The 26,769-nt window shown below is 46.8% G+C and overlaps 2 protein-coding genes across 4 annotated transcripts in view; one reads left to right on the forward strand and one right to left on the reverse strand.

The window, feature by feature from the left end:
• The window catches only part of TMEM184C (transmembrane protein 184C), a 208,538-nt gene that overhangs the window by 48,563 nt on the left and 133,206 nt on the right, over window positions 1–26,769 (forward strand). The window lies entirely within an intron of this gene.
• PRMT9 (protein arginine methyltransferase 9) overlaps window positions 1–26,769 on the reverse strand; it is a 105,333-nt gene that overhangs the window by 16,522 nt on the left and 62,042 nt on the right. For both annotated transcript variants that reach the window (XM_068114351.2, XM_068114352.2), the window contains 7 exons: window positions 24,109–24,678; window positions 20,991–21,155; window positions 20,578–20,683; window positions 19,013–19,113; window positions 6,858–6,955; window positions 6,591–6,724; window positions 4,863–5,037 (listed from right to left, as the gene is read on the reverse strand). In XM_068114351.2, the coding sequence (XP_067970452.2) occupies window positions 4,863–5,037; window positions 6,591–6,724; window positions 6,858–6,955; window positions 19,013–19,113; window positions 20,578–20,683; window positions 20,991–21,155; window positions 24,109–24,678 (1,349 nt within the window). The remainder of the gene's footprint in view (window positions 1–4,862; window positions 5,038–6,590; window positions 6,725–6,857; window positions 6,956–19,012; window positions 19,114–20,577; window positions 20,684–20,990; window positions 21,156–24,108; window positions 24,679–26,769) is intronic.

Below are 26,769 nucleotides of genomic sequence, written 5' to 3' on the forward strand. Positions count from 1 at the left end.
GTTCATATGTGTGTTGTACCGTCCACCAAACAGTGATGACTCCATCTACATCTCGCTGTCTGATGATATGGACCAACTTCTATCTACTCATCCCAACTCTTTCTTCCTCATATGTGGTGATTTCAACTGTCATCATGCCAGTTGGCTGGGTGTGGGTACCTCTCTCACCAGCCATGGCTCCTCAGCAAAGGACTTCTGCGACTCACTGGGACTGACACAATCTGTCAATTTCCCGACCCGGATCTCAGTCAACGGAACATCTTCTCTTCTGGACTTGGTTATGACTAACTTCCCTGAAAATGTCTGCTGCTCTTCTTCTGCTCCGATCGGATCATCTGATCATGTCCTTGTTAAAGTGGACATCTCTCTGACCATCCTCAGGGAGCCTGCTCAGCGTCGACGAGTCTGGCATTTCACTCAGGCCAACTGGCACGGTCTTCAAGCAGCCATCAATCATCTGGACTGGTCTCCCATCTCTACCACCTCTGACATCAACTCATCCTGGGAATTCTTCCAAAGTAAATTGCTCTCTCTCATGCACAGATTTATCCCATCTCGTCTTCAGTTGTCATACCCTTCCTCCCGTCCATGGTACACGGAATCTTGTGGTGAGGCTGTTGCCCAGAAACAACTTGCCTTCGTCTCCTGGAAAGCAAATCCAACGGAAGGAAATCTCATTTCCTTTCACAAAGCCCGAAACAAGTGTGTGTCCACCCTCAGGAGAGCCAGGAAACAATATCTCTCCGTTCTCAAGACCGAACTCTCTTATCTGTCTCCCTCTTCCAAATCCTGGTGGCGTCTGGTCAAATCCGTTTCTGGTGTTTGTTCCCCCTCCATCCCCTCCCTTACCTCAAACGGCTACACAGCTGACTCCGCACGTGAAAAAGCTGAATGCCTCAACTCTGTGTTTGCCTCTACATCTTGTGTCCCAAACCCATCCCTCTCTGTACCCACCATACCCAGTCGTACCCTACTGCTCCTGGACTCCGTGTCCTTTCCTCCTGACAAGGTGGAAAAGTTTCTGTCAACCCTCGACTCTGATTCTGCAACTGGACCCGACGGCATCAGCCCACGGGTCCTAAAATCCTGCTCTGCTGCTCTATCTCACCCTCTCTCTGTTCTCTTCACCCTCTCTTTTGCTCAAGGTCAACTGCCATCTGCTTGGAAATCAGCCAACATCTCCGCTTTGCACAAAAAAGGTGCAAAAACAGATCCTAGCAACTACAGACCAATCAGCCTTCTCCCAATTATCAGCAAAGTCATGGAATCCATCATTGCTTCGGATATGAAATCTTTCCTCTTCTCCAATGGCTTGATCTCTGATCATCAATTTGGTTTCAGACCAGGTCACTCTACTCTGGACATGCTGCTTCTGCTGTCTCAACAATGGATGGAGGTCCTCAATGCCAAACAGGAAATTCGAGCTGTCTCCCTCGACATATCACGTGCCTTCGACACGGTCTGGCACCCCGCTCTGCTCACCAAACTCTCCTCCTTTGGTATCCATGGAAATCTCCACGCATGGCTGGCGGACTTCCTCTCTAGTCGTCGTCAACGTGTGGCCCTGAATGGGTTTCTCTCATCTCCTCTTCCTGTTCAGGCTGGAGTTCCCCAAGGCAGTGTTCTGGGCCCCGTGCTTTTTCTGGTCTTCATCAATGATCTCTCTGACTCTCTCGAAAATCCTCTCTATCTCTTTGCTGATGACTCCACTCTCTGCCGCTCCATTCCTCTTCCCTCAGATCGGCAGTCTGCTGCCTCCTCACTCTCTGAAGACCTGGACAAAATCACAGACTGGTCAAACAAGTGGAACATGTCTTTCAATCCTGACAAATCTCACACTCTTACTATGTCTCTCCGAAAAGATCGACTGGACAACCCTCCCATCTACTTTCTCAACAATCCTCTCCAAGAAGTTCTGTCGCTCAAGATTTTGGGTCTCACTATCTGCCATGATCTTTCTTGGGAAAACCACATTTCCAAGCTGGCCTCCAAAGCCAGTCGCCGACTGGGCATCCTCCGTCGTGCGAAGTCCTTCCTCGGCACACCTGAGCTCCTCACCACATACAAGGCTTTCATCCGCAGCTCAATGGAATACTGTTCTCCCCTATGGGCCGGTGCTCCTGCCTCACACCTAGCTCGGCTTCACGCTGTTGAAACCAAAGCTTTCAGAATTATTGGAATCTCCCGCGATGAAGCTATCTCTGAGGGCCTTTCACTCACTCACCGCAGGCAGGTAGGTGGTCTTTCTGTCTTCTACCGACTCCTCTCCGGCCTTGCACCCCCAGCTCTCTCTGTGCTCTGTCCCCCAAATATTCCTACAGGTCGCACAAGATCTGCCAGCAACCCTCTGATGGTTAAACTGCCGAAATCTCGGCTCTCTGCTCACCTTCACTCTTTCATTCCTCTTTTCTCCCGCCTCTGGAACAAACTCCCTCACTCCCTTCAATCCCACTCCTCCCTCCAGGTCTTTAAAACAGCTGTTCACCACCATCTCTTATCTTCCCCCATCCAAAACCTTGATCTTTTCTACCCCCGCTAATTCACCCCAGATCCACCTTGTTTGAAATTCCAACTTCTTTCCTGGAAGTCCTGGCAGTGTCCATATGTTTTATACCTCTCCCACCGCCCCCTTCCCATGCCCCCCCCCCCAAAGCCCTCGCCCTCTCTCAGATCTCTCGATGTCTCCATGTCTCTCGGTCCCTGCTCTCAAATGTTGTGTTTGTGTCCTTCCCCCTCTCTCCCCATCTTGTCTACCGCTCCCGATGTTATATGTTTTATGTGTCGGTTTGTCTTTCTGTGTGATTAATGTGTGATTAATTCTGTGTGATTAATCTGTGTGATTAATGTTCGCTCTTTCACGAGCCTCGATGTTGTATACAAAAAAAAAAAACAAAAAAAAAAAAAAAAACTAAAGTTTGGTGGAGGAGGATTAATGGTTTGGCGCTGTTTTAAAGCCCTCTCCTGTTTCAGTATGACCATGCACCCGTGCACAAAGCGAGGTCCATACAGAAATGGTTTGTCGAGATCGGTGTGGAAGAACTTGACTGGCCTGCACAGAACCCTGACCTAAACCCCATCGAACACCTTTGGGATGAATGGGAACGCCGACTGCGAGCCAGGCCTAATCGCCCAACATCAGTGCCCGACCTCACTAATGCTCTTGTGGCTGAATGGAAGCACATCCCGCAGAAATGTTCCAACATCTCGTGGAAAGCCTTCCCAGAAGAGTGGAGGCTGTTATAGCAGCAAAGGGGGGACCAATCTTCATATTAATGCCCATGATTTTGGAATGAGATGTGTGATGTTTGGGTGTCCACATACTTTTGGTCATGTAGTGTATCTGTTTTAGCCCCATCACTCAATGGTGAAGAATCACTGAAAAAAAATTCTCTGATTATAGATCGGGGTCTGGATCTTCACCAAAAGCGAATCATTTAGTCCTTGTTTTAGTTTAGTAAAACATTTAGTAAAATTTAGTAAAATCCCACTCCACCGAATTTTGTCCGAATCTGTCCACAACGTTTTGAGATATCATGTTCGCAAACAGACAGGGGTGAAAACATAACCTCCATCCATCTACGGTGGCGGAGGTAACAAGAACGACACTCTTTGACGTCACGACGTTGACCGATATGCCTCCACTCACACTATTGCATCATTTTACAGACTTGTACCAAGTTTGATTTAAATCCCTTCAGCTGTTCCAATTAATCGAATTAGTTTATCTTTACCTCATTTACATACCTGCACCAAGTTTGACTTAGGTTTTCATTTCCACGATAACTTAAGAACGGCTGAAGGGATCCATCATGGGTGGACGGATGGACAACCCGAAAACATAATGCCTGCAGTGACTTCGTCAACGGAGGCATGAAGTGTTGATTAGCCCAATTAAACCAGACAGCAATATTGATTCTAGTGAAGACGTTGTGGTATGGAAGGTCAAAATATGGTATGCGAGAATCAAGACATGACTACTGACTGCTATTTTGCTGTTCTAGAAAGTCACATGGTCGTGTAAAGCTAGGGTTACTAAAATATGCTATCTCAAATCCTATGTGCATCCCATCCCATCCCCTGTGCATCCCATCCCATGTGCATCCCATCCCATGTGCATCTCAAATCCCATGTGCATCCCATCCCATGTGCATCTCAAATCCGATGTGCATCCCATCCCATGTGCATCTCAAATCCCATGTGCATCCCATCCCATGTGCATCTCAAATCCCATGTGCATCCCATCCCATGTGCATCCCCATCCCATGTACATCCCATCCCATGTACATCCCATCCCATGTGCATCCCATCCCATGTGCATCCCATCCCATGTGCATCTCAAATCCCATGTGCATCCCATCCCATGTGCATCTCAAATCCCATGTGCATCCCATCCCATGTGCATCCCATCCCATCCCATGTGCCATAATCTCAACACGCCTCAAACACTGCAGCTTCCTGGTTCAATCCTCCCTTCTACATGAGTGATTCTAACAATCATTTGAGCATATCCAATCCACCAATGTCGTCTTACCTTTCAAACTATGGCATTATTGATGCGATAACTTTATGTTATTACAGATGTGCGTCAGCAGGAAATTAAAATAAAAAGCAGCAATAACTCTGCAAAATATATCAGTAGAAGCTGATTTGTCAATGATGGTTGAACCAGGAGTGTCTTAACGATTGTTCTACACTTGCTGCTATAGGCAGACACGACCTTTGGATTTTGGTTCCAAGGTGAAGGTATTTCTACGACCATCGTGCTTATGGCAGGAGTTTTTGGTGGGATAAACGATGATGATTTTCACCAGGATAGACATCTGGTACGTAGTGTACAGAGATGAGGTCACTTAGCAGCTCACCGTGTATCGGAAAGATCGCTTGCTCCCAACACGTGTTGGTCCCGGGCTCGGTGGACAAAGAAAACTCGTCATCGAGCTGCAGGTTGAACCAGGCTGCCAGGACATCCAAGGTTCCCGAACGCTCCACTTCCATGAGTGAATGCCAGGGGGCCCGGGACAACAGTCCGACCAGATCCTGCACACCAACAAATGAGGCAAAGTTATAAGAAAGGCTCACTTTCTTTATTCCTATAATTAAATTATCAATTTTAGTCCCTGGTGTTGGGCTAGCGGCTAGGGTGCCGGCTTAGGATCCTAGGATCCTGGGTTCGAATCCCGGTCGATCGCTGAATTAACGCCAGGGGGGTTGACTCAGCCTGTCATCCTTCCGAGGTCGGCTAATTGAGTACCAGCTCACTGGTAATTCCCTGTTTGTCGTTAAAGGCGACAAAAAGGGTTGGCGTCAGGAAGGGCATCCGGCCGTAAAACATTGCTTCAAAAAGGGGACCGAAAAACAACAACAACCACGGCTCCCGAAAAAGGCCAACCCCCGCTTTGCGGGGAAAAATGGCCTCTAAAGGTGGTTTTTTTTTTAGTCCGAGATTTGTGTGTGTCCGTGTGTGTCCGTGTTTTGTGTGTCGGTTTGTCTTTTTGTGTGATTAATGTTAGCTCTTTCACGAGCCTCGATCTTGTATACAAAAAAAAAAGAAAAAAAAAAAAAAAAAGATCATGGAAGACGTTACCCCATCTTTCAGATTCACAAGCTTCATCACCTAAACTCTTACATGCTCACCAAATCTCTCGACCACTCCCCGAATTGTGAGAAAAGCGGATTTCACATCACCGGCTCGGAGGGAAGAGCACACTGCACTTGGCACAGATAATCGGGCAACGTTCAGGCAAAATAATGCGTTCATGTGTGATGCTGCGCAACGTGCACATCATGTGTGATGCTGCGCAACGTGCACTTCATCGTGAGGAAACTCTTGCGCAATGCCTAAACGACAGCCTAATCATTCCAGTATGTGCCAAGCTCCCCAAATGACTTTCTCTCAATTGGTGTGCTTCTATAACCTGGGTATACCCTTCGAAGCACCTTGAAGCAATTTTACATTCTGAGCTAGTAACGTACCTCGTCCATTTATAGCCACCAGTGGGCCAGTTGGTCTGTTGTACCAAATTTTTCAATGGTCTTTACTGCCTTGTAGCATACCTGCCTGCCGGACTTGGGAGGGGGGGGAGGGCTGAGGATCTTCTGGGTCTTCAGGGACTTTTGGGTCATCTTTCGTTTTGGGTCCCCCAGGGACTTTTGGGTCATCTGGGGCTTTTGGGTATTTTGAGTCCTTGGGGTCTTTTGCGTTTTCAAAGGTCAAAGGGGTTTCAGCAGTCTAAAAGGTTAGGAGGTATATTTCAATAGTATGTACATAACTATAAAACAAACAAACAAACAAACAAAAACAAACAAAAACAAACCAAAACAAACCAAACCAAACCAAACCAAACCAAAAACACACACACACACACACACACACACACACACACACACACACACACACGACACGCACACACGTACGCGCACACACACACGTATGCACACACACACACACACACACCCCTACCTCGTCCATTTACAGTAGATCACTGCAGAGTTAAATATCTGGTTGAATTTTTTTTTTCCGAAATAAACTCCCAAGTTGATGAAGAGATGATGTAAAAAGATTTATTGTACCGGGGTTCTCAACGTCTCACCGTCAGGCTGTTAAAGTCCACGAAGAGGGCTGCGGTGGGCTGGAAGAGAGGAACAAAGCCTCCAGGTACACGGCTCAACCTCTCCGTGGTATAAGGTTCCCAGCGCATGCTGTCCAGGTCGCAATCTTCATCATCTACCCAGACATGAATGACGAGGGTATGAATTACAATCGCAGTTTGTGAAGCACAATAAGCTGCGCTCCGAAACCGACGCTCAACTACATCTTACGATGGACGGTCGAGCCATTTACGACATTTTATCTTTACCTCCAAATGCTTCGAGAAACATGTCTTTTCCACAAACGATGCTTTGGAAGTACATTCTCGGTGGAACTTTCAAGCCGCACACGTTCTGCACGCATAATCTGCACACATAGTGCACATAGTTGTGAAACAGATGTTGCACGACATCCCCACGCACAGATCTAATAGTAATACAGGAGGGCCTTGCCGTTCGTGCTTTTCCCCTTCGTGGATTCACTTTGTCGTGATTAACTCATTGGGGCAAGGTTTTCACACTTATTCACCGAATTAACATGGGCCGCTAACACAATAACCCCCTCAAATCCTCTAACATCATCATCTCCGTAATCTCATCTCCTGACTTCATCATCATCTCCGAACATCATCTCCATAATCTCATCTCCGTAATCTCATCTCCGAACATCATCTCCATAATCTCATCTCCATAATCTCATCTCCATAATCTCATCTCCATAATCTCATCTCCGAACATCATCTCCATAATCTCATCTCCGTAATCTCATCTCCTGACTTCATCATCATCTCCGAACATCATCTCCATAATCTCATCTCCGTAACCTCATCTCCGAACATCATCTCCATAATCTCATCTCCATAATCTCATCTCCGTAATCTCATCTCCATAATCTCATCTCCATAATCTCATCTCCGAACATCATCTCCATAATCTCATCTCCGTAATCTCATCTCCGAACATCATCTCCATAATCTCATCTCCGTAATCTCATCTCCGAACATCATCTCCATAATCTCATCTCCATAATCTCATCTCCGAACATCATCTCCATAATCTCATCTCTGTAATCTCATCTCCGAACATCATCTCCATAATCTCATCTCCGTAATCTCATCTCCGAACATCATCATCATCTCCGAACATCATCTCCATAATCTCATCTCCATAATCTCATCTCCTGACTTCATCATCATCTCCGAACATCATCTCCATAATCTCATCTCCGAACATCATCATCATCTCCGAACATCATCTCCATAATCTCATCTCCATAATCTCATCTCCTGACTTCATCATCATCTCCGAACATCATCTCCATAATCTCATCTCCGTAATCTCATCTCCGTAATCTCATCTCCTGACTTCATCATCATCTCCGAACATCATCTCCATAATCTCATCTCCGTAATCTCATCTCCTAACATCATCATCATCTCCGAACATCATCTTCCGGTCCCTCGAGCAAGGAGGCTTCCTTCCATCTCTCCACGACATCGAAGTTTGAGTATTTTCCCATTCGTGTCTTTGTCGAATTTCCACTGGTTGTTTTATTGTGTATGTGTTATTGTGTGTTTCTAGTTGGTTTTGTAATTATTGCAAACTTGTGTAATTAGTCGTTTTTTGTTCGCACCTCGTGTGCGGCCTGGTCTCTCGTGGCTCCCTCCCCCCATCGGTATATTGTGAATATAAGTTCTTTCCTTCGCCGTATTTGCTCGTTTCTTTGATTTTCTTTTCTCCCCCTACCTCCCACGAACATCTTATCCTTTGTCAAACGTTTTAAATACAAAAATAAATAAATAAATAATTCCATATTAATTACTCGCTGACACGTGCTTCTTCTCTTGACCCTCGTCTCGCCTTGTGCCCCGCACCCTCGTCTCGCCTTGTGCCCCGCCCCCTTGTCTCGCCTTGTGCCCCGCCCCCTTTATCTCCTATTTCTCCAGCCTGTCCAACTCCAGTTTCCTCCATACTCACTCAACCCTTTCTCCTTCTTTCTCAAAGCCACGTCCTCACTTAGGGACTTTTCCCAGATTGTTTTTCACGGTTTTGTTTACATATTATTTATATATGTTTAAACTTTCCCTTGCAATGTTTTATTTAGTGGTTTATTACAACACGCTGCTTTTCTTCCTATTTAAAAGGGCTTTTTTCAATTTCCTCTCAATTCATTCCACTTCCAAAAAAATTCAATCTATTACAGTTCCTCATTCCTACATTCTCTGAACTCACCTTCATTCCACTACTATCCACTCTATCGATTCCACTCTATCGTTTTTAACATTCCACTCTATCAGATCCCGACGTGGAGATCGGTTTCTGAGGTTTGGGACATGGATTGTAGGGACAATGACAGAGAGATCAGGAGAAGTGGTGGAAGTATTGGTCAGAAGAAGAGTGGACATATGTTGTGTGCAGGAGACGAGATGGAAGGGAAGTGGTGTGAGAATGGTGAAGGGTAGGCAGGGACAGAAATACAAGTTTGGGTGGCAAGGGTGCCCGGAGGGCGTGAATGGTGTTGGTGTCCTGTTTTCTGAGGAGTTTGTAGACAATGTGGTGAGTGTGACTAGAGTGAGTGAATGGTTGATGATGGTGAAAATGATGATTGGAAAGCTCTTGGTGAACGTCATCTCGGGATATGCTCCGCAGGTCGGTCGGAGCGATGAAGAGAAGGACAGGTTCTGGTGTGCGATAGAGAAGCTGATGGAAAACGTGAAAGATGAGGAAGTTGTTGTGGTTGGAGGAGACCTAAATGGACATGTGGGAAGGAGTATGGACGGTTTTGAGGGAGTTCATGGGGGTTACGGATATGGTGTGAGAAATGGAGAAGGTGAAAGGATTTTGGAATTTGCTGATGGAGCTGATTTGTTGATTTGTAATACTCAGCTACAGAAAGAGGATAATAAGCTAGTTACATACACGTCAGGTGGGTTGACGACAACCGTTGACTACCTGCTGGTGCGTAGGCGAGATAGGTGGCACCTCCGGGACACAAAGGTGATCCCGGGGGAGGAGGCTGTTTCACTGCACCACTTGGTTGTCTGCGACATAAGGGTGAAAGGTGCGAGGAGAGCTCGGCGGGTGAAGTACCAACTGAGAATGAAGGTGTGGAGGTTGAAAGAGGTGACAGTGAGGGAGGCATTAAAAGAGAGGCTGAGTATGGTAGAGGATGATGTGGTTGAGCTTGAAAGTGGTTGGATGTCAATGAAAGATGGTCTGTTGGGAGCCGTTGGTGAGGTATGTGGATTGACAAAAGGACCACCGAGGCACTCGGAAACATGGTGGTGGGATGATGAAGTTGGAAAGAAGATTGACGAGAAGAGGAAGAAGTTCAAGGAGTGACAGAAGGCGAAGGGTATGGGGGCAGAAAAGGCAGAGCATGAAAATTATAAGGCAGCCAACAAGGCTGCAAAGAAAGAGGTAGCAAAGGCGCAGGAGGCATGTAGGAAAATGTTCGGAGAACGCTTGGATTTGAAAGGGGGTCAGAGAATGGTATTCAGGATTGCAAAGCACATAGAGAAAGAGAGGTGTGATGTGATGGGGGTGAGTTGCTTGAAGGATGAAGTGGGACAAATCGTTGTGCACCCAGATGGAATTAAAGGAAGATGGAAGAGATATATGGAAATACTGTTGAATGCAGAGAATAAATGGGATGGCAACATAGAGAGTAACCCAGTTTTAGGACCGGCAGAGAAGATAACCGAGAAGGAAGTTGAGGAAGCGATAAAAGCAATGAAGAGTAGAAAAGCGGGAGGGCCGACGGGAGTTGTGGGAGATATGTTGAAGGCAGCGGGAAGTTGGGGTGTGAAGAGAATGACAGAGATCTGCAATCTGGTGGTGAAAGAAGGCCGCATTCCAGTGGATTGGGAAAAGAGTACCCTCGTCCCTCCATACAAGGGGAAAGGTGACCCACTGAACTGTGGCTCGTATCGAGCGATAAAGTTATTGGAGCATGGAATGAAGGTATTGGAAAGGGTGTTGGAGAGGAGGATAAGGAAGAAAGTGAAGATTGATGAAATGCAGTTTGGATTTATGCCAGGAAGAGGAACGACAGACACGCTTTTTATTGTGAGGCATTTGCAGGAGAAGTACATGGAGAAGAGGAAGAAGTTGTTTCTTGGGTTTGTTGATCTGGAGAAAGCATTCGATAGGGTACCACGCAAAGTATTGACATGGGCATTGAGGAAGTTAGGAGTGGAGGAATGGTGATGGTAGTGATGGCAATGTACAAAAGAGCGCGCACAGCTGTAAGGACGAAGGACGGGAACAGTGGTGAATTTGAGGTGAAGGTGGGAGTGCATCAGGGGTCGGTACTAAGTCCACTACTATTTGTAGCTGTGATGGAGGTGCTGGCTCACAACGTAAAGGAGGGTTTACCGTGGGAGTTGTTGTATGCAGATGATCTGGTGTTGATTGCAGAAAGTATGGATGGATTGAAGGAGAAGATGAACAAGTGGAAGTATGGAGACAAAAGGTCTGAAGGTGAATATCGGAAAAATGAAGGTGATGGCAAGTGGTAAAGCATGTGGTGAGGTGGAAATAACTGGGAAGTGGCCGTGTGCTGTGTGCAGGAAGGGTGTCGGAGTGAACTCCATTCAATGTACAATGTGCGCTGAGTGGGTTCATCAAAAATGGAGTGGTTTGAGAGGGTCATTAACCAGTGTGGCAGCTACATTCAAATGTAAGGTGTGCACAGAGGGAGCTGCAGATGGAGGAAATGTTGAGTTGGATCTTGGAGACGGCGTGAAGCTGGAAGGTGTGAAATCATTTTGCTACCTCGGAGACATGCCGAATGGAGAAAGTGGATCCGACTCGGCAACGGTTGCTGGAATGAGATGTGCATGGAAGAAGTTTCGGGAACTGAGTGGCGTGCTGACAAGGAGGGGAGTGTCGTTGAAGCTGAAGGGAAAGGTGTATACTGCATGTGTGAAAAGTGTTATGATTTATGGGAGCGAGACATGGGTAATGAACGTAGAGCAGCAACGAAGGCTGGAAAGGGTGGAAATACGAATGGTTCGGTGGATGTGTGGAGTATCGTTGATGGAGAGGAAGACAAATGATGAATTGCGAAAGATGATGGGAATAGAGCCTGTGATTGATGCTGTGAAGAGGAACATGTTGAGATGGTTTGGTCATGTGTTGAGGAAGGATGAAAGTGACTGGTTGAGAAGTGATGGAAATGAATGTAGAAGGAAGTAGAGGACGGGGAAGACCGAGAAAGACTTGGCTAAAGATGGTCGAAGAAGAAATGCGGGCAAGGGGGTTAACAAGGGAAGATGGAGAAAATATGGCAAAATGGAGAAGATTGTCATGGGGACCGCAAGGCTAACCCACTGCTCTTGCAGGGAAAATTGCCATAAAATGCCTGTTGTTGTTGTTGTATTCTATCAGATTCCACTCTATCGTTCTTAACGTTCCACTCTATCAGATTCCACTCTATCGTTTTGAAACGGATCTCTGACTTGAAAATCACAATAACCTTCTAATTTGCTCTGCCGCCCCCGCCCCCCCCCCCCCCCTCAAACAACCCCTCACTGCACCTCATCCCATCACAATCAAACCTTTTTCCCTCCTCATCCTTCCCTTTCTCCCAACTCTTCTGCAATCTCTGACACACTATCAACAGCTCTCCCTACCTCCCCCTCTCACACTTCATCTTTCCCTACCCCTCCCCTGTCCTGTCCTGTACCCGATGCTCCCTCTTCCTTAACGGGATGGTCCTCAAACATCCGGGGCCTTCGCTCAAAAATGATTGATCTCTCCATGCAGGTTGCTTCTGAAAAACCAGACGTAATCTGCTAAACAGAAACTTTCCTCCTTCATGATGTCTCTGATTCCTTAATATCTCTTCCAGGTTACTCCCTCCTCCGGTGTGATGTGTGATGAGAGGTGTGATGTGATGGGGGTGAGTTGCTTGAAGGATGAAGTGGGACAAATCGTTGTGCACCCAGATGGAATTAAAGGAAGATGGAAGAGATATATGGAAATACTGTTGAATGCAGAGAATAAATGGGATGGCAACATAGAGAGTAACCCAGTTTTAGGACCGGCAGAGAAGATAACCGAGAAGGAAGTTGAGGAAGCGATAAAAGCAATGAAGAGTAGAAAAGCGGGAGGGCCGACGGGAGTTGTGGGAGATATGTTGAAGGCAGCGGGAAGTTGGGGTGTGAAGAGAATGACAGAGATCTGCAATCTGGTGGTGAAAGAAGGCCGCATTCCAGTGGATTGGGAAAAGAGTACCCTCGTCCCTCCATACAAGGGGAAAGGTGACCCACTGAACTGTGGCTCGTATCGAGCGATAAAGTTATTGGAGCATGGAATGAAGGTATTGGAAAGGGTGTTGGAGAGGAGGATAAGGAAGAAAGTGAAGATTGATGAAATGTATGATAGACCTGAGCCTCGACCTGGTGGTTGGGTTGCTATCTTTATCAAAAACTCTCTTCCTCACTCTCCCCGCACTGCCCTCTCTCCACCCCACCCCCAGGAGTACCTCTGGCTACGGCTTCCTCTCCGCTCCCACCTTTTGTTCATATGTGTTTTGTACCGTCCTCCAAACAGTGATGACTCCATTTACATTTCGCTGTCTGACAACATGGACCAACTTCTTTCTACCCATCCCAACTCGAAGATGGTCGAAGAACTTCTGTCAACTTCTGTCAACTCATCCAAACTCTCTCTTCCTCAAATGTGGCGACTTCAACTGTAATCATGCCAGCTGGCTGGGTGTGGGTACTTCTCTCAACAGCCATGGCATCTCAGCAAAGGACTTCTGCGACTCATTGGGATTGACACAATCTGTCAATTTCCCGACCCGGATCTCAGTCAACGGAGCTTTAGATCTCTTCTAGACATGTTTATGACAAATTTCCCTGCAAATGTCTGCTGCTCTTCTTCTGCTCCCACCGGTTCTTGTGATCATGTGCTTGTTTAAGTGGATATCTCTCTGGCCATTCTAAGAGATCCTCCTCAGCGTCGACGAGTCCGGCATTTCATTCAGGCCGACTGGCATGGTCTTCAAGCTGCCATCAATCATCTGGACTGGTCTCCCATCTCGACTGCCTCTGACATCAACTCTTTCTGGGAATTCTTCCAAGTTAAACTGCTCTCTCTCATGCACAGATTTACGCATCTCGTTGTCAGTTGTCATACCCTTCCTCTCGTCCATGGTACACTGAATCTTGTGGTGAGACAGTTGCCCTGAAACAACTTGCCTTTGCCTCTTGGAAGGCTAATCCAAATGAAGGCAATCTCAGTTCCTTCCACCAAGCTCAGAACAAATGTGTCTCCCCTCAGGAGAGCCAGTAAGCATTATCTCTGTACTCTCAAGGCTAACCTCTGCTCTAGCAGGGGAAATGGCCTTAAAATGCATGTTGTTGTCTCAAGACTGAACTCTCAAACCTGTCTCCCTCCTCCAAATCCTGGTGGCGTCTGGTCAAATCTGTTTCTGGTGTTTGTTCCCCCTCCATCCCCTCCCTTACCTCAAATGGCTACACAGCTGACTCCGCACGTGACAAAGCCGAATGCCTCAACTCTGTGTTTGACTCAAAATCTTGTGTCCCAAACCCATCTCTCTCTGAACCCACCTTACCCAGTCAAACCCAGCTGCTCTTGGACTCTGTGTCCTTCTCTCCTGACAAGGTGGAGAAGTTTCTGTCAAACCTCGACTCTGATTCTGCAACTGGACCAGACGGCAAGAGCCCACGGGTCCTAAAATCCTGCTATGCCGCTCCTTCACACCCTCTCTCTATTCTATTCACCCTCTCTTTTGCTCAAGGTTATCTGCCATCAGTTTGGAAATCAGCCAACATTACCGCTTCACACAAAAAAGGTGCAAAGACCTTTTTGTCTCCCTCGACATATCACGTGCCTTCGATACGGTCTGGCACCCCGCTCTGCTCACCAAACTCTCCTCCTTTGGTATCCATGGAAATCTCCACACGTGGCTGGTGGACTTCCTCTCTAGTCGTAGTCAACGTGTAGCCCTGAATGGGTTTCTCTCATCTCCTCTTCCTGTTCAGGCTGGAGATCCCCAAGGCAGTGTGCTGGGCCCTGTGCTTTTTCTGGTCTTCATCAATGATCTCTCCGACTCTATTGAAAATCCTCTCTCTCTCTTTGCTGATAACTCCACTCTCTGCCGCTCCATTCCTCATCCCTCAGATCGGCAGTCTGCAGCCTCCTCACTCTCTGCAGACCTGGACAAAATCACAGACTGGGCAAACAAGTGGAACTTGTCTTTCAATCCTGACAAATCTCACACTCTTACGGTCTCTCCGAAAAGACCGACTGGACAACCCTCCCATCCACTTTCCGAATAATCGTCTCCAAGAAGTTCTGTTACTCAAGATTTTGGGTCTCACTATCTGCCATGATCTTTCCTGGGAAAACCACATTTCAAATCTGGCCTCCAAAGCCAGTCGCCGACTGGGCATCCTCCGTCGTGCGAAGTCCTTCCTTGGCACACCTGAGCTCCTCACCACATACAAGACTTTCATCCGCGGCTCAATGGAATACTGCTCTCCCCTCTGGGCTGATGATCTTGCCTCACACCTAGCTCGTCTTCACGCTGTTGAAACCAAAGCGTTCAGAATCATTGGAATCTCCCGTGATGAAGCTAGCTCCGAGGGCCTTTCACTTACTCACCGCAGGCAGGTTGGTGGTCTTTCTGTCTTCTACCGACTCCTCTCTGGCCTTGCTCCTCCAGCTCTCTCTGGGCTCTGTCCCCCAAATATTCCTGCAGGTCACACAAGATCTGCCTGCAACCCTCTTATGGTTAAACTGCCAAAATCAAGACTCTCTGCTCACATTCACTCCTTCATTCCTCTTTTCTCTCGCCTCTGGAACAAACTCCCTCACTCTTTTCAATCCCACTCCTCCCTCCAGGTCTTTAAAACAGCTGTTCACCACCATCTCTTGTCTTCCCCCATCCAAAACCTTGATCTTTTCTACCCCCGCTAATTTCACCCCAAATCCACTTTTTTGAAATACTAACTTCTTTCCTGGAAGTCCCTGGTGTCCTTGTCTTTATACTTCTCCCACCCCCCCCCCCCCCCTTCCCACGCCGCCTCCCCCCAAGCCCTCTCCCTCCCACACATTCCCGATGTCCCTGCTCTCAAATGTTGTGTTTATGTGCTTCCCCTTCTCTCCCCATTCGTCTAACGCTCCCTTTTTATATACTTTGTTTGTTTGTCTGTTTGATTTGTTTGTGTGATAAATGTTAGCTCTTTCACGAGCCTCGATTATGTATCCAAAAAAAAAAAAAAAAAAAAAAATGACGGATCCTTGCAACTACAGACCAGTCAGCCTGCTCCCAATTATCAGCGAAGTCATGGAATCCATCATTGCTTCGGATATCAAATCCTTCCTCTTCTCCAATGGCTTAACCCTTTGAATACGGGACTTTTTAAAATAAAAATACCCCCGGTACGGGATTAATTTGGCATTACGGGAATGCAATCACGTACTGACGATCTATTTATAGGTGTAGTCGATGACGTGTAGTAATGTCATCCGTACACAAAACTTTTTCACGGGTTGCGGCACTGGACGTCATCCGTACCCAAAGGGTTAATCTCTGATCATCAATTTGGTTTCAGACCAGATCACTCTACTCTGGACATGCTGCTTCTGCTGTCTCAACAATGGATTGAGGTCCTCAATGCCAAGCAGGAAATGAGAGCCGTCTCCCTTGACATATCACATGCCTTCGATACGGTCTGGCACCCCGCTCTGCTCACCAAACTCTCCTCCTATGGTATCCATGGAAATCTCCACGCATGGCTTGCAGAATTCCTCTCTGGTCGTAGTCAATGTGTGGCCCTGAATGGATTTCTCTCATCTCCCCTTCCTGTTCAGGCTGGAGTTCCCCAAGGCAGTGTTCAGGGGCCTGTGCTTTTTCTGGTCTTCATCAATGATCTCTCCAACTCTCTGGAAAATCCTCTCCATCTCTTTGCTGATGACTCCACTCTCTGCCGCTCCATTCCTCATCCCTCAGATCGGGAGTCCGCAGCTTCCTCACTCTCTGCAGAACTGGACAAAATGACAGACTGGTCAAACAAGTGGAGCATATCTTTCAATCCTGACAAATATCACACTCTTACTCCGTCTCTCCGAAAAGACCGACTGGACAACCCTCCCATCTACTTTCTCAACAATCCACTCCAAGAAGTTCTGTCACTCAAGCTTTTGAGTCTCACTATCTGCCATGATCTTTCCTGGGAAAACTACATTTCCAAGCTGGCTTCCAAAGCCATTTGCCAACTGGGCATCCTCCGTCATGCGAAGTCCTTCCTTGGCACACCTGAGCTCCTCACCACATACAAGGCTTTCATCCGCAGATTGATGGAATACTGCTCTCCCCTTTGGGCTGGTGCTCCTGCCTCACACCTAGCTCGGCTTCATGCTGTCAAAACCAAAGCTTTCAGAATCATTGGTATCTCCCGCGATGAAGCTGATTCTGAGGGCCTTTCACTTGCTCACCGCAGGCAAGTTGGTGGTCTTTCTGTCTTCAACCAACTCCTCTCCGTCCTTGCTCCCCCTGCTGTCTGTGCTCTGTTTCCCAAATGTTCCTGCAGGATGCACAAGATCTGCCAGCAACCCTCTTCTGGTGAAACTGCCTAAATCAAGACTCTCTGCTCACCTTCACTCTTTCATTCCTCTTTTCTCCCGCCTCTGGAGCAAACTCCCACACTCTCTTCAATCCCACTCTTCCCTCCCGGTCTTTAAAACAGCTGTTCACCACCATCTCTTATCTTCCCCCATCCAAAACCTTGATCTTTTCTACCCCCGTTAATACACCCCAAATCCACCTCTTTCAACCCCCGACTTCATTCCTGAAATTCTTTGTAGTGTCAATTTGGTTTTTTTAGAACAAAAGGTCAAAGGCCAAGGTTGCATAAAATATTATTATGACAGGCATATGAATATTCCGTGAAATATTATGACCAAATTCAGAATGTAACACCAACAACACAAAATACGCATTAGTCAGTGTGAGAAGAGAGTGCGCTGAGAAGAAAAGCCTGTTAAAATGATGAGCGACCCTTATGTATTTTCACATCATTCAGCCTTGAAAACTCAGGCCAAAACCGAAAATCAGAAAATAAATAAATAATACAAAAAAAAAAAACCAAACCAAAAACCGTAATTTCTTTTGCTGACGTATAGCATAAAACGTCGTCAAAATGACGGGTTGGAGTTGTTTAATTAAAAACTTCAAATATATATTTTTCTACTTTGTAGTGTTGTAATTGAAACGTACCTTTCTTTCATGATAGAAGATGCATTGTACAGTCTTCAAATGTACATAAAGTCAGAAGTCCGCTTGGATGCAATTAAAATTGTTACATTATATTGGTCTTTATTTGAGTGGTGTATAGGCAACAGACAGCTGCCTCAATCACTCACAAAAATAAAAATAACTCATGACGTACATGAAGCAAAAACATGCCGACTTGCTTATGCACATAAATAATACATCATGCTTATATACCTCAGAAAATTCCAATTGCACTGGCACATTGGTTGACACGAGAGGCCTGAAGCCCAAAGGCTTGAAGCCTGAGGCCTAGCTGTACTGTCGCCTCCCCAAGGCCCGTGACACCTATCGGCTCCAACCTTTTGAAATCTGATTATCCTTATAATATTCGCTTTGGCTGTTTTACACTGAACAGAAAAATTAAAGGGAGGGCATTGTGATTGTGAATATGACAGCTCTGAAGAAGTATTTCGCTTCGCATACCACCAAAATGGCAGCCATATGATTTTCAGTTTACAATGTGGGTGGAGTCAGGCCAGCTGTCCAACCAATGGGTGGAATGAGTGTTTCACATGGACCAATGGAAGCACAAGCATATTATAATCTATCTATAATACCAGTAATCTCTGTATGTCTGTATGTCTGTGACCGCTGTTTCTCGACAACCACGGGTCCGATATACTTGAAACTTGCCAGGTATATTGCTGGGGACCCGAGGATGTGCCTTTTCAAGGTTTCATATTAATCGGACAAGTAGTTACCGAGCTATGTCCAAAAAACGATTCAACCAATCAGAGAGCAGCGAGTTATCACGTGTGCCGAACGTGGCGAACAGACTCTGCCTCGGACGGCACATTTGAGAGCGTATTCATTTATTTCACGTTGGCAAACTATGTTGGCGTTAAACTATGTTTTAAAACTAATTAAAACTAATTTGCGATTCTTTCGCTTTCCTGCGCGTTTGTGCACGCTATGGCGATTTCTTTACCAAACTCCGCAAGCCGTTCGCTTTGGACCAAACCATTTCATGTAAATAGAGGGGGGGGATTGTCACCGTACTCGCAAGCCGTTCGCTTTGGACCAAACCATTTCATGTAAATAGAGGGGGGGGATATAATTTTAGATATATATATAGTACGGGCATGCCCTAGTATAGATAATGAGGAAAACCTGTGTTGGCGTCTGATGGCAGGACATTCCAATCCACACACAAACACAGTTGCGCCTGCAGGGATGACACGGCCATAATGCTCAAAATCTGGCGTCCCGTCCTGTGAATGACAATGGGATTCATTTCACACTCAAAATACGTAATCTTACTATAATGAATGCAACATTTTATTCCCCATAAAGCCCAACTGCAAAAATATTGACCATGGTTTAACCCATAAAGCGCGTCGGGCCACGATCGTGGCCGACACGCACAGGTCGACAGGCCACGATCGTGGCCCTACCAAATATGGTCATCCACCCAAATAATGAATCACAACCTTTCTTGCAATGTATAATACTTGGGGTAACTAACTAGGTGACTAACCAGTCGAGCACTTTATGGGTTAGACACAGTGTGTGCTGAATGGAGAAGGTGGATCAGATTCAGCAACTGTTGCTAGAGTGAGATGTGCATGGAAGAAGTTTCGGGAACTGAGTGACGTGCTGGCGAGGAGGGGAGTGTCGTTGAAGCTGAAGGGAAAGGTGTATGCTGCATGTGTGAGAAGTGTTATGATTTGTGGATGTGCGGAGTATCGCTGAGAGAGAGGAAGACAAATGATGAATTGCGAAAGATGATGGGAATAGAGCCTGTGATGGATGCTGTGAAGAGGAACAGGTTGAGAATGTTTGGTCATGTGTTGAGGAAGGATGAAAGTGACTGGTTGAGAAGAGTGATGGAAATGAATGTAGAAGGAAGTAGAGGATGGGGAAGACCGAGAAAGACTTGGCTAAAGATTGTGGAAGAAGAAATGCGGGCAAGGGGGTTAACAAGGAGAGATGCAGAAAATAGGGCAAAATGGAGAAAATTGTCATGGGGACCTCAAGACTAACCCCCGCTCTAGCAGGGAAAATGGCGTTAACATGCTTGTTGTTGTTGTTGTTCTACACAGCGTGCTATGGATACAGAGAATGTGCCTTCCGAGTGCATCGGTCTGGAAAACCCGCGGTCATGACAGACTAGCTGATATTTTCCTCCAAACAAAAGTGGCTTCCAATGGCCACACCAAGCACCAATTGGACAACAATAATCAGTCACCACAGTATTCCTCCATGTAATGAAAATGGACTTGAAGTGGCTAAGAGGAGTTTTAAGTTATTATCGATTACAAATCCTTGAAATATCATCACCACTTGCTTTGTGCATCGAAACGGCACCGAAAGGTTCTTCTTGACAATCTTTGCATTTGTGTTTCGCAGTACCGAGATGTGTCTGGTACGTCATTGTACAAGCCATGGCCGAAAAATAAATCCATCGTACAGTTATTTTGCTGTTCTCAAATCCGTAAGCAACCGCGTGATTTGGTGAGGTCGGCAAGTATTATGTATGTGTATGGGGTCAGTAAACAAGATTTTTGAGGGATTATGGGATTGCCTCAACAATCTCAAATTGCCAATAAAAACATTGCCTCAAACAGGGAACCATGAGCTCATGGGGCCCGCAAGGCTAACCCCCGCTCGAGCGGGGAAAACGGCCTTAAAACGATCATTCATTCATTTTCACATGGCAGATGTGGAGACATTACATGTTGGGGAGGCAGAAGTAGATATTTCCAAGCATGTATGAGAGTCTCCACGATTCCCTCACCAAGAAGGCCTGCATCCACCGTTTCAGTTACAACCAGCGAGACCCTGCCGGCAGGAAAGGGTTTGATCAGAGTGAAAAACACCTTCGTCAAAACGATGTTACAATATTCTGAAGCACGACGCATGGTAACTGAAAATCATAGCGATCATGCATCATGATCATGCTACATACTTCACTGCGATCGATATCTTCAAAAAAAAAAAATTAAGTGAAATACATTCTCCACATCTTCCATAAACCTCAGTACCAAAAAAAGTGCTCCAAGCCTGGAGAAATCAGAAGAGATCGACGTGAGATGAAGCATGAAGATGAAAGAGGTGACCCCGAGGGACGCGAAACCGGGCGACATGCCTTTTTGGCAGGTCTCGAGGTATGGTCAGCTGAGTCGAGTGCGCTTCGAGGACGCGGACCCTGTGCGCCAAGCCGTGAAAACTCGTCACATGCCGGGCCAGTCGGGCCATCGGCACGGACACTTCCACCGCCCACACCGCAGCACCCTCGTCCGCCGCAAATAGGCTAATGGAATAACAAATCGAAGGCGGTGGTGAATGAGTGAAATTACATGTATTTGAAAGAGCGCGTTGCAGTGGATGAGTGCGTCAAAAATATTTTAGAGAGCAGCAAAACCAGCAGTGTGTCATGCGGTCATCCGTTCCAGCAAGTAAAAGTAGATGGGCAATATGCACGTTCCATTTCATGAGGGGTAATTTTTTTTCTTTTCACAAATAATTACATTGTTTATTCTACAGATACAAATAAACAGATAAAAGGGGACCGAAAAACAACAACAACCACGGTTCCCGAAAAAGGCCAACCCCCGCTTTGCGGGGAAAAATGGCCTCTAAAGGTGTTTGTATTCTACAGATGTGAACGCATTATACAGTGCTCTATCTTGGTTTTATTTATCTTTTGCCAAAATACTATGCAAGCTTTAACATTTCACTTCAGAGAGGCCTAGATACGTCACACATTGGCGGAATTATTGGCAGCACCAACCAACACACTTCTTCTTCTTCTCCTAAAATACTTGGATGCTTTGAGAATACAGTTTGGTTGATGCACAAATTTCCTCAGAATGTAAACATTTCCTTTACTCGAGTATAAACTACAAACCTTGCATTTTTGGCAGCATTCCAAAGGAAAAGTACTTTTTCCCCACAGCTTAAATTTTTCATTCGATTTACTGTACACAGCGACATTAAAGTTGTTTTCATCGATTGAAAAAAAAAAAAATGTTTATTGGTCTGCAGATGAGGATACACCACGACTAGGTCTGAAATACACTCTGCGGAGCTCGGCCCACAATGCTCACTGATCCGTGCTTCCAGAGACTGTCGAGTTTTCCCGATATAATAATCCTTGCAATCCCTCCAATCGAATCTTGTACCATAATTGGAGTTTCCTTTTCCTTGGGGCACTGATCCTTACCATGCACCGGTTGTTTTCTCAGGCTGCTTTAAGAATCCTTACCCTGCCCGATAAGCCAACAACATGGCTACGTTATGGTGACCAAAGCTCATTTTTCATGGCCGATTTGAACGGTGGACTATTGGTGTACCACTTTAGGCCGTACGAGACTCGGCGGTGAATTCTCATCTACCGACCACCAGCCACACCTTCAGCACCAAGGGAAGCAATGATGATGGACAGAGAAAAAGTGGTTTGAGCACGAGTAAAGGAATCTAATTGGGAAAGTGTGTTTGTGCCAACGCTCAACAACAAGGGAGGACTTCGCTTCAATTTATCACGTGCGTCAAACTGGGCACTTGCAAAGCAGAGGCACAGCCAAGCTCACGTGATGTTCAGCATCAATCATGTGACGTTCGTCACCAACGATCATTACGTGACATTCCCACATAATATACAAGAGGCTTGGCCAGCCTGACTTAAGTCACTGGCAGCTGAAGCCAATTGGTTAATTGGTGCGGCATCACATGTTGAATGAGTCCGATTAAATGAATGAATGAATGAATGATCGTTTTAAGGCCATTTTCCCCGCTAGAGCGGGGGTTAGCCTTGCGGGCCCCATGACAATCATGGTTCCCTGTTTGAGGCAATGTTTTTATGGCCGGATGCCCTTCCTGACGCCAACCCTTGGTCGCGCTCTTACGATGCGCAGGGATACGGTGTACCTATTCTAAACCGGGGTACACACCGGGATCATTCATCCCAGCAAGCCGGTACTCAATTTGCCGACCTCAGAAGGATGACAGGCCGAGTCAACCCCCCTGGCGTTAATTCAGCGATCGACCGGGATTCGAACCCAGGATCCCAAGCCGGCACCCTAACCGCTAAGCCAACACCAACACCAGGTCCGATTCCAGTATTTTATTTAATTACTTATCACTTTCTGTGCCATTCAAACATACAGTGACGTCAACATTACAGAATCGGATTGTTTGCACAGGCCAACTGGCAGGGACTGCAAACGGTCCTGAGACAAAAGCCTACCATCTCCACAGTGCCCCTATCCCACTGACAGACCGAGATGACGGCTGCATCACTCTCTGCCGCTCTGGAATTAATTAGATGCCGGTGACCTAGATGATGCTTCCTGCTGCTCCCATAGGGAGCGGGTGTACTAGTATAAATAAAATAAAGATTGTAAAAGGCGTATAAATAAAAATCCCTGAATTTACCGCCATTTTACCCAGTGTCTATTACTTCACCCTATCTAACATGTTACATTAGATCTTCATGCCTTCTGTTTGCGTCCTTTATAACGTCCTGAAAAACAGGAAGTTTCCTGGTTGGAATAAGTTTTAATTTTGTTTAGCTGCCAGGAAGGCAGACAGAGTAAAAAAAAAAAGTATCAGCGTAATCCTGTCTGTGAATGGGCGATCGGGTCAAATTCAGAGTTGTTCCTCGGTCATCTTACTATAATTCACCAAATGTCTGTCTGTCTGTCTGTCCGTCCGTCCGTCTGTTCCCAGGTACCGCAAAAACGGCTGAACCGATCACAACGAAATTTTGGGTGGGTAATCCTGGGACCCCCTGGAGTAAAATAGGCCATATTGTTTTTCCAATTTCCCCAATTTCCCAATTTTTCCAAACACGATGGAATAATATTTCCCGATATGAACAGTGATGTGGCTTTTATTGAAATTCTACAAATACTGTTTAGATTTTGATGATTTGCGTGTGATATGATTTAACGGATGTTTATATCAATCGTTTAAAATAAAAAAAGCCTTCAATTTCTGATATTTTGCCTTTTCATTTGGGCCTCCCAATTGAAGCCCCGCCCAGGGGGCGGGTACCGTTTTTAGTAAACTGAATTTACAGACATATGGACGGACGGACATGAACCCTTTTCTTAACCCCGCTTTGCCCTTTGTGTGTGCGTGGTAATAAATTTGAATGTTTGACTTTCATGGATATCGTGAAGCTGCAGCGTACACAGGGCAACATGAAAGCTACATTTGTTACATCACGCCACATTGGTTAAAACTACAAACCAGCAGCATACCTGAGCAAACCTGTGCCAGTACCAATATCAAGTACCGTATGTGCTCCAGCTCGTACAGCTGCACGAACAGCATCACGAAATGCTACGTTGCGTTGATGGTCGTTGAGCATGAGGAAGTGCCAGCGCTGAACGAGACAGCCAGCCGCACGCTCAAAGTTTTCCCTCGCCTGCTTCATACTTAACCCAGTGGGTATTCCTGAACCAAAATCCGACTTCGAACCCTTGTTATCTCCAAGATCAAATTGCAGCCTTGAATTCAGCATACGAGTTGAATTGGCATTCTCCAGCAGCATCCCGAATGCGCTCGCCTCCAAGTCGGATTTATGACTCTCTGCCAACTGCGTATCAAATTCCGAAAAGACTTTCATATTCGTCCGTGGCTCCACGAGGTTCTCGGACCTCTCCGATTTGAAGTTAGGATCGGAATCTGAACTCAAGTCAGAAGTAGATTCTGATCCAGATGGAGATCGCAGCTGGACCACGCGTGTCTTGGCAGGATCTCTCCTCTGACGCTGTCCTTGCCGCTCTGCCCGTAAGAACCATGCGGCAGCCTCATCACAAAAGCCAAGACTGGGGAGAGCAAAGAAGAAAGCAAAAATAACTCTTGGTCATTTACTAAAACAAGTACAGTACCATTTATTTTTACTCAAATTGTACTCTCAACAATCACTGAAAATTTGCAATTCCACTTTGAACAATTAAAATTTAAAAAAGAAACCAACTTTTCACTCACAGCAAAATGTCTTAGTGGAATCTCAACTTCAACAGCTGTTATACAACCACTGCAGCCACACAACCACTGCAGCCACACAACCACTGCAGCCACACAACCACTGTAGCCACACAACCACTGTAGCCACACAAACACTGCAGCCACACAACCACTGCAGTCACACAACCACTGCAGCCACACCACCACTGCAGCCACACAACCACTGCAGCCACAAAACCACTGCAGCCACACAACCACTGCAGCCACACAACCACTGTAGCCACACAAACACTGCAGCCACACAACCACTGCAGCCACACAACCACTGCAGCCACACAACCACTGAAGCCACACAACCACTGCAGCCACACAACCACTGTAGCCACACAAACACTGCAGCCACACAACCACTGCAGCCACACAACCACTGTAGCCACACAAACACTGCAGCCACACAACCACTGCAGCCACACAACCACTGCAGCCACACAACCACTGCAGCCACACAACCACTGTAGCCACACAAACACTGCAGCCACACAACCACTGCAGCCACACAACCACTGCAGCCACACAACCACTGAAGCCACACAACCACTGCAACCACACAACCACTGCAGCCACACAACCACTGTAGCCACACAACCACTGCAGCCACACAACCACTGTAGCCACACAAACACTGCAGCCACACAACCACTGCAGCCACACAACCACTGTAGCCACACAACCACTGCAGCCACACAACCACTGCAGCCACACAACCACTGTAGCCACACAAACACTGCAGCCACACAACCACTGCAGCCACACAACCACTGCAGCCACACAACCACTGAAGCCACACAACCACTGCAACCACACAACCACTGCAGCCACACAACCACTGTAGCCACACAACCACTGCAGCCACACAACCACTGCAGCCAAACAACCACTGGAGCCACACAACCACTGCAGCCACACAACCACTGCAGCCACACAACCACTGCAGCCACACAACCACTGCAGCCACACAACCACTGCAGCCACACAACTACTGCAGCCACACAACCACTGCAGCCACACAACCACTGCAGCCACACAACCACTGCACAGCCACACAACCACTGCAGCCACACAACCACGGCAGCCACACAACCACTGCAGCCACACAACCACTGCAGCCACAAAACCACTGCAGCCACACAACCACTGCAGCCACACAACCACTGCAGCCACACAACCACTGCAGCCACACAACCACTGCAGCCACACAACCACTGCACAGCCACACAACCACTGCACAGCCACACAACCACTGCAGTCACACAACCACTGCAGCCACACAACCACTGCAGCCACACAACCACTGTAGCCACACAACCACTGTAGCCACACAAACACTGCAGCCACACAACCACTGCAGCCACACAGCCACTGTAGCGACACAACCACTGCAGCCACACAACCACTGTAGCCACACAACCACTGCAGTCACACAACCACTGCAGCCACACAACCACTGTAGCCACACAGCCACTGTAGCCACACAACCACTGTCCCCATACAACCACTGCAGCCACACAACCACTGTAGCCACACAACCACTGCAGCCACACAACCACACAACCACTGTAGCCACACAGCCACTGTAGCCACACAACCACTGTCGCCATACAACCACTGCAGCCACACAACCACTGTAGCCACACAACCACTGCAGCCACACAACCACTGCAGCCACACAACCACTCCACCTGAACAATTACAGCAATGTGTTTGTGCATGAAATTGATAATGCACACAAATTCATCGATTCACCTATTGTCGTAATGTTCTAAATGTCTAGTTTACTTAGCGTAAAAGTGTCAACGAGCATCGCAAGGCCTTCGAGAGCAACTATCCAAAGAGATCTTCAATTGCCAAACATGGTCTGAAGGCTGGCCATGTTCCCCTGTGGGATAATG

The sequence above is a fragment of the Myxine glutinosa genome, chromosome 4 (genome assembly GCF_964187855.1).
Source record: "Myxine glutinosa chromosome 4, kmMyxGlut1.1, whole genome shotgun sequence".
NCBI lineage: Eukaryota > Metazoa > Chordata > Myxini > Myxiniformes > Myxinidae > Myxine > Myxine glutinosa.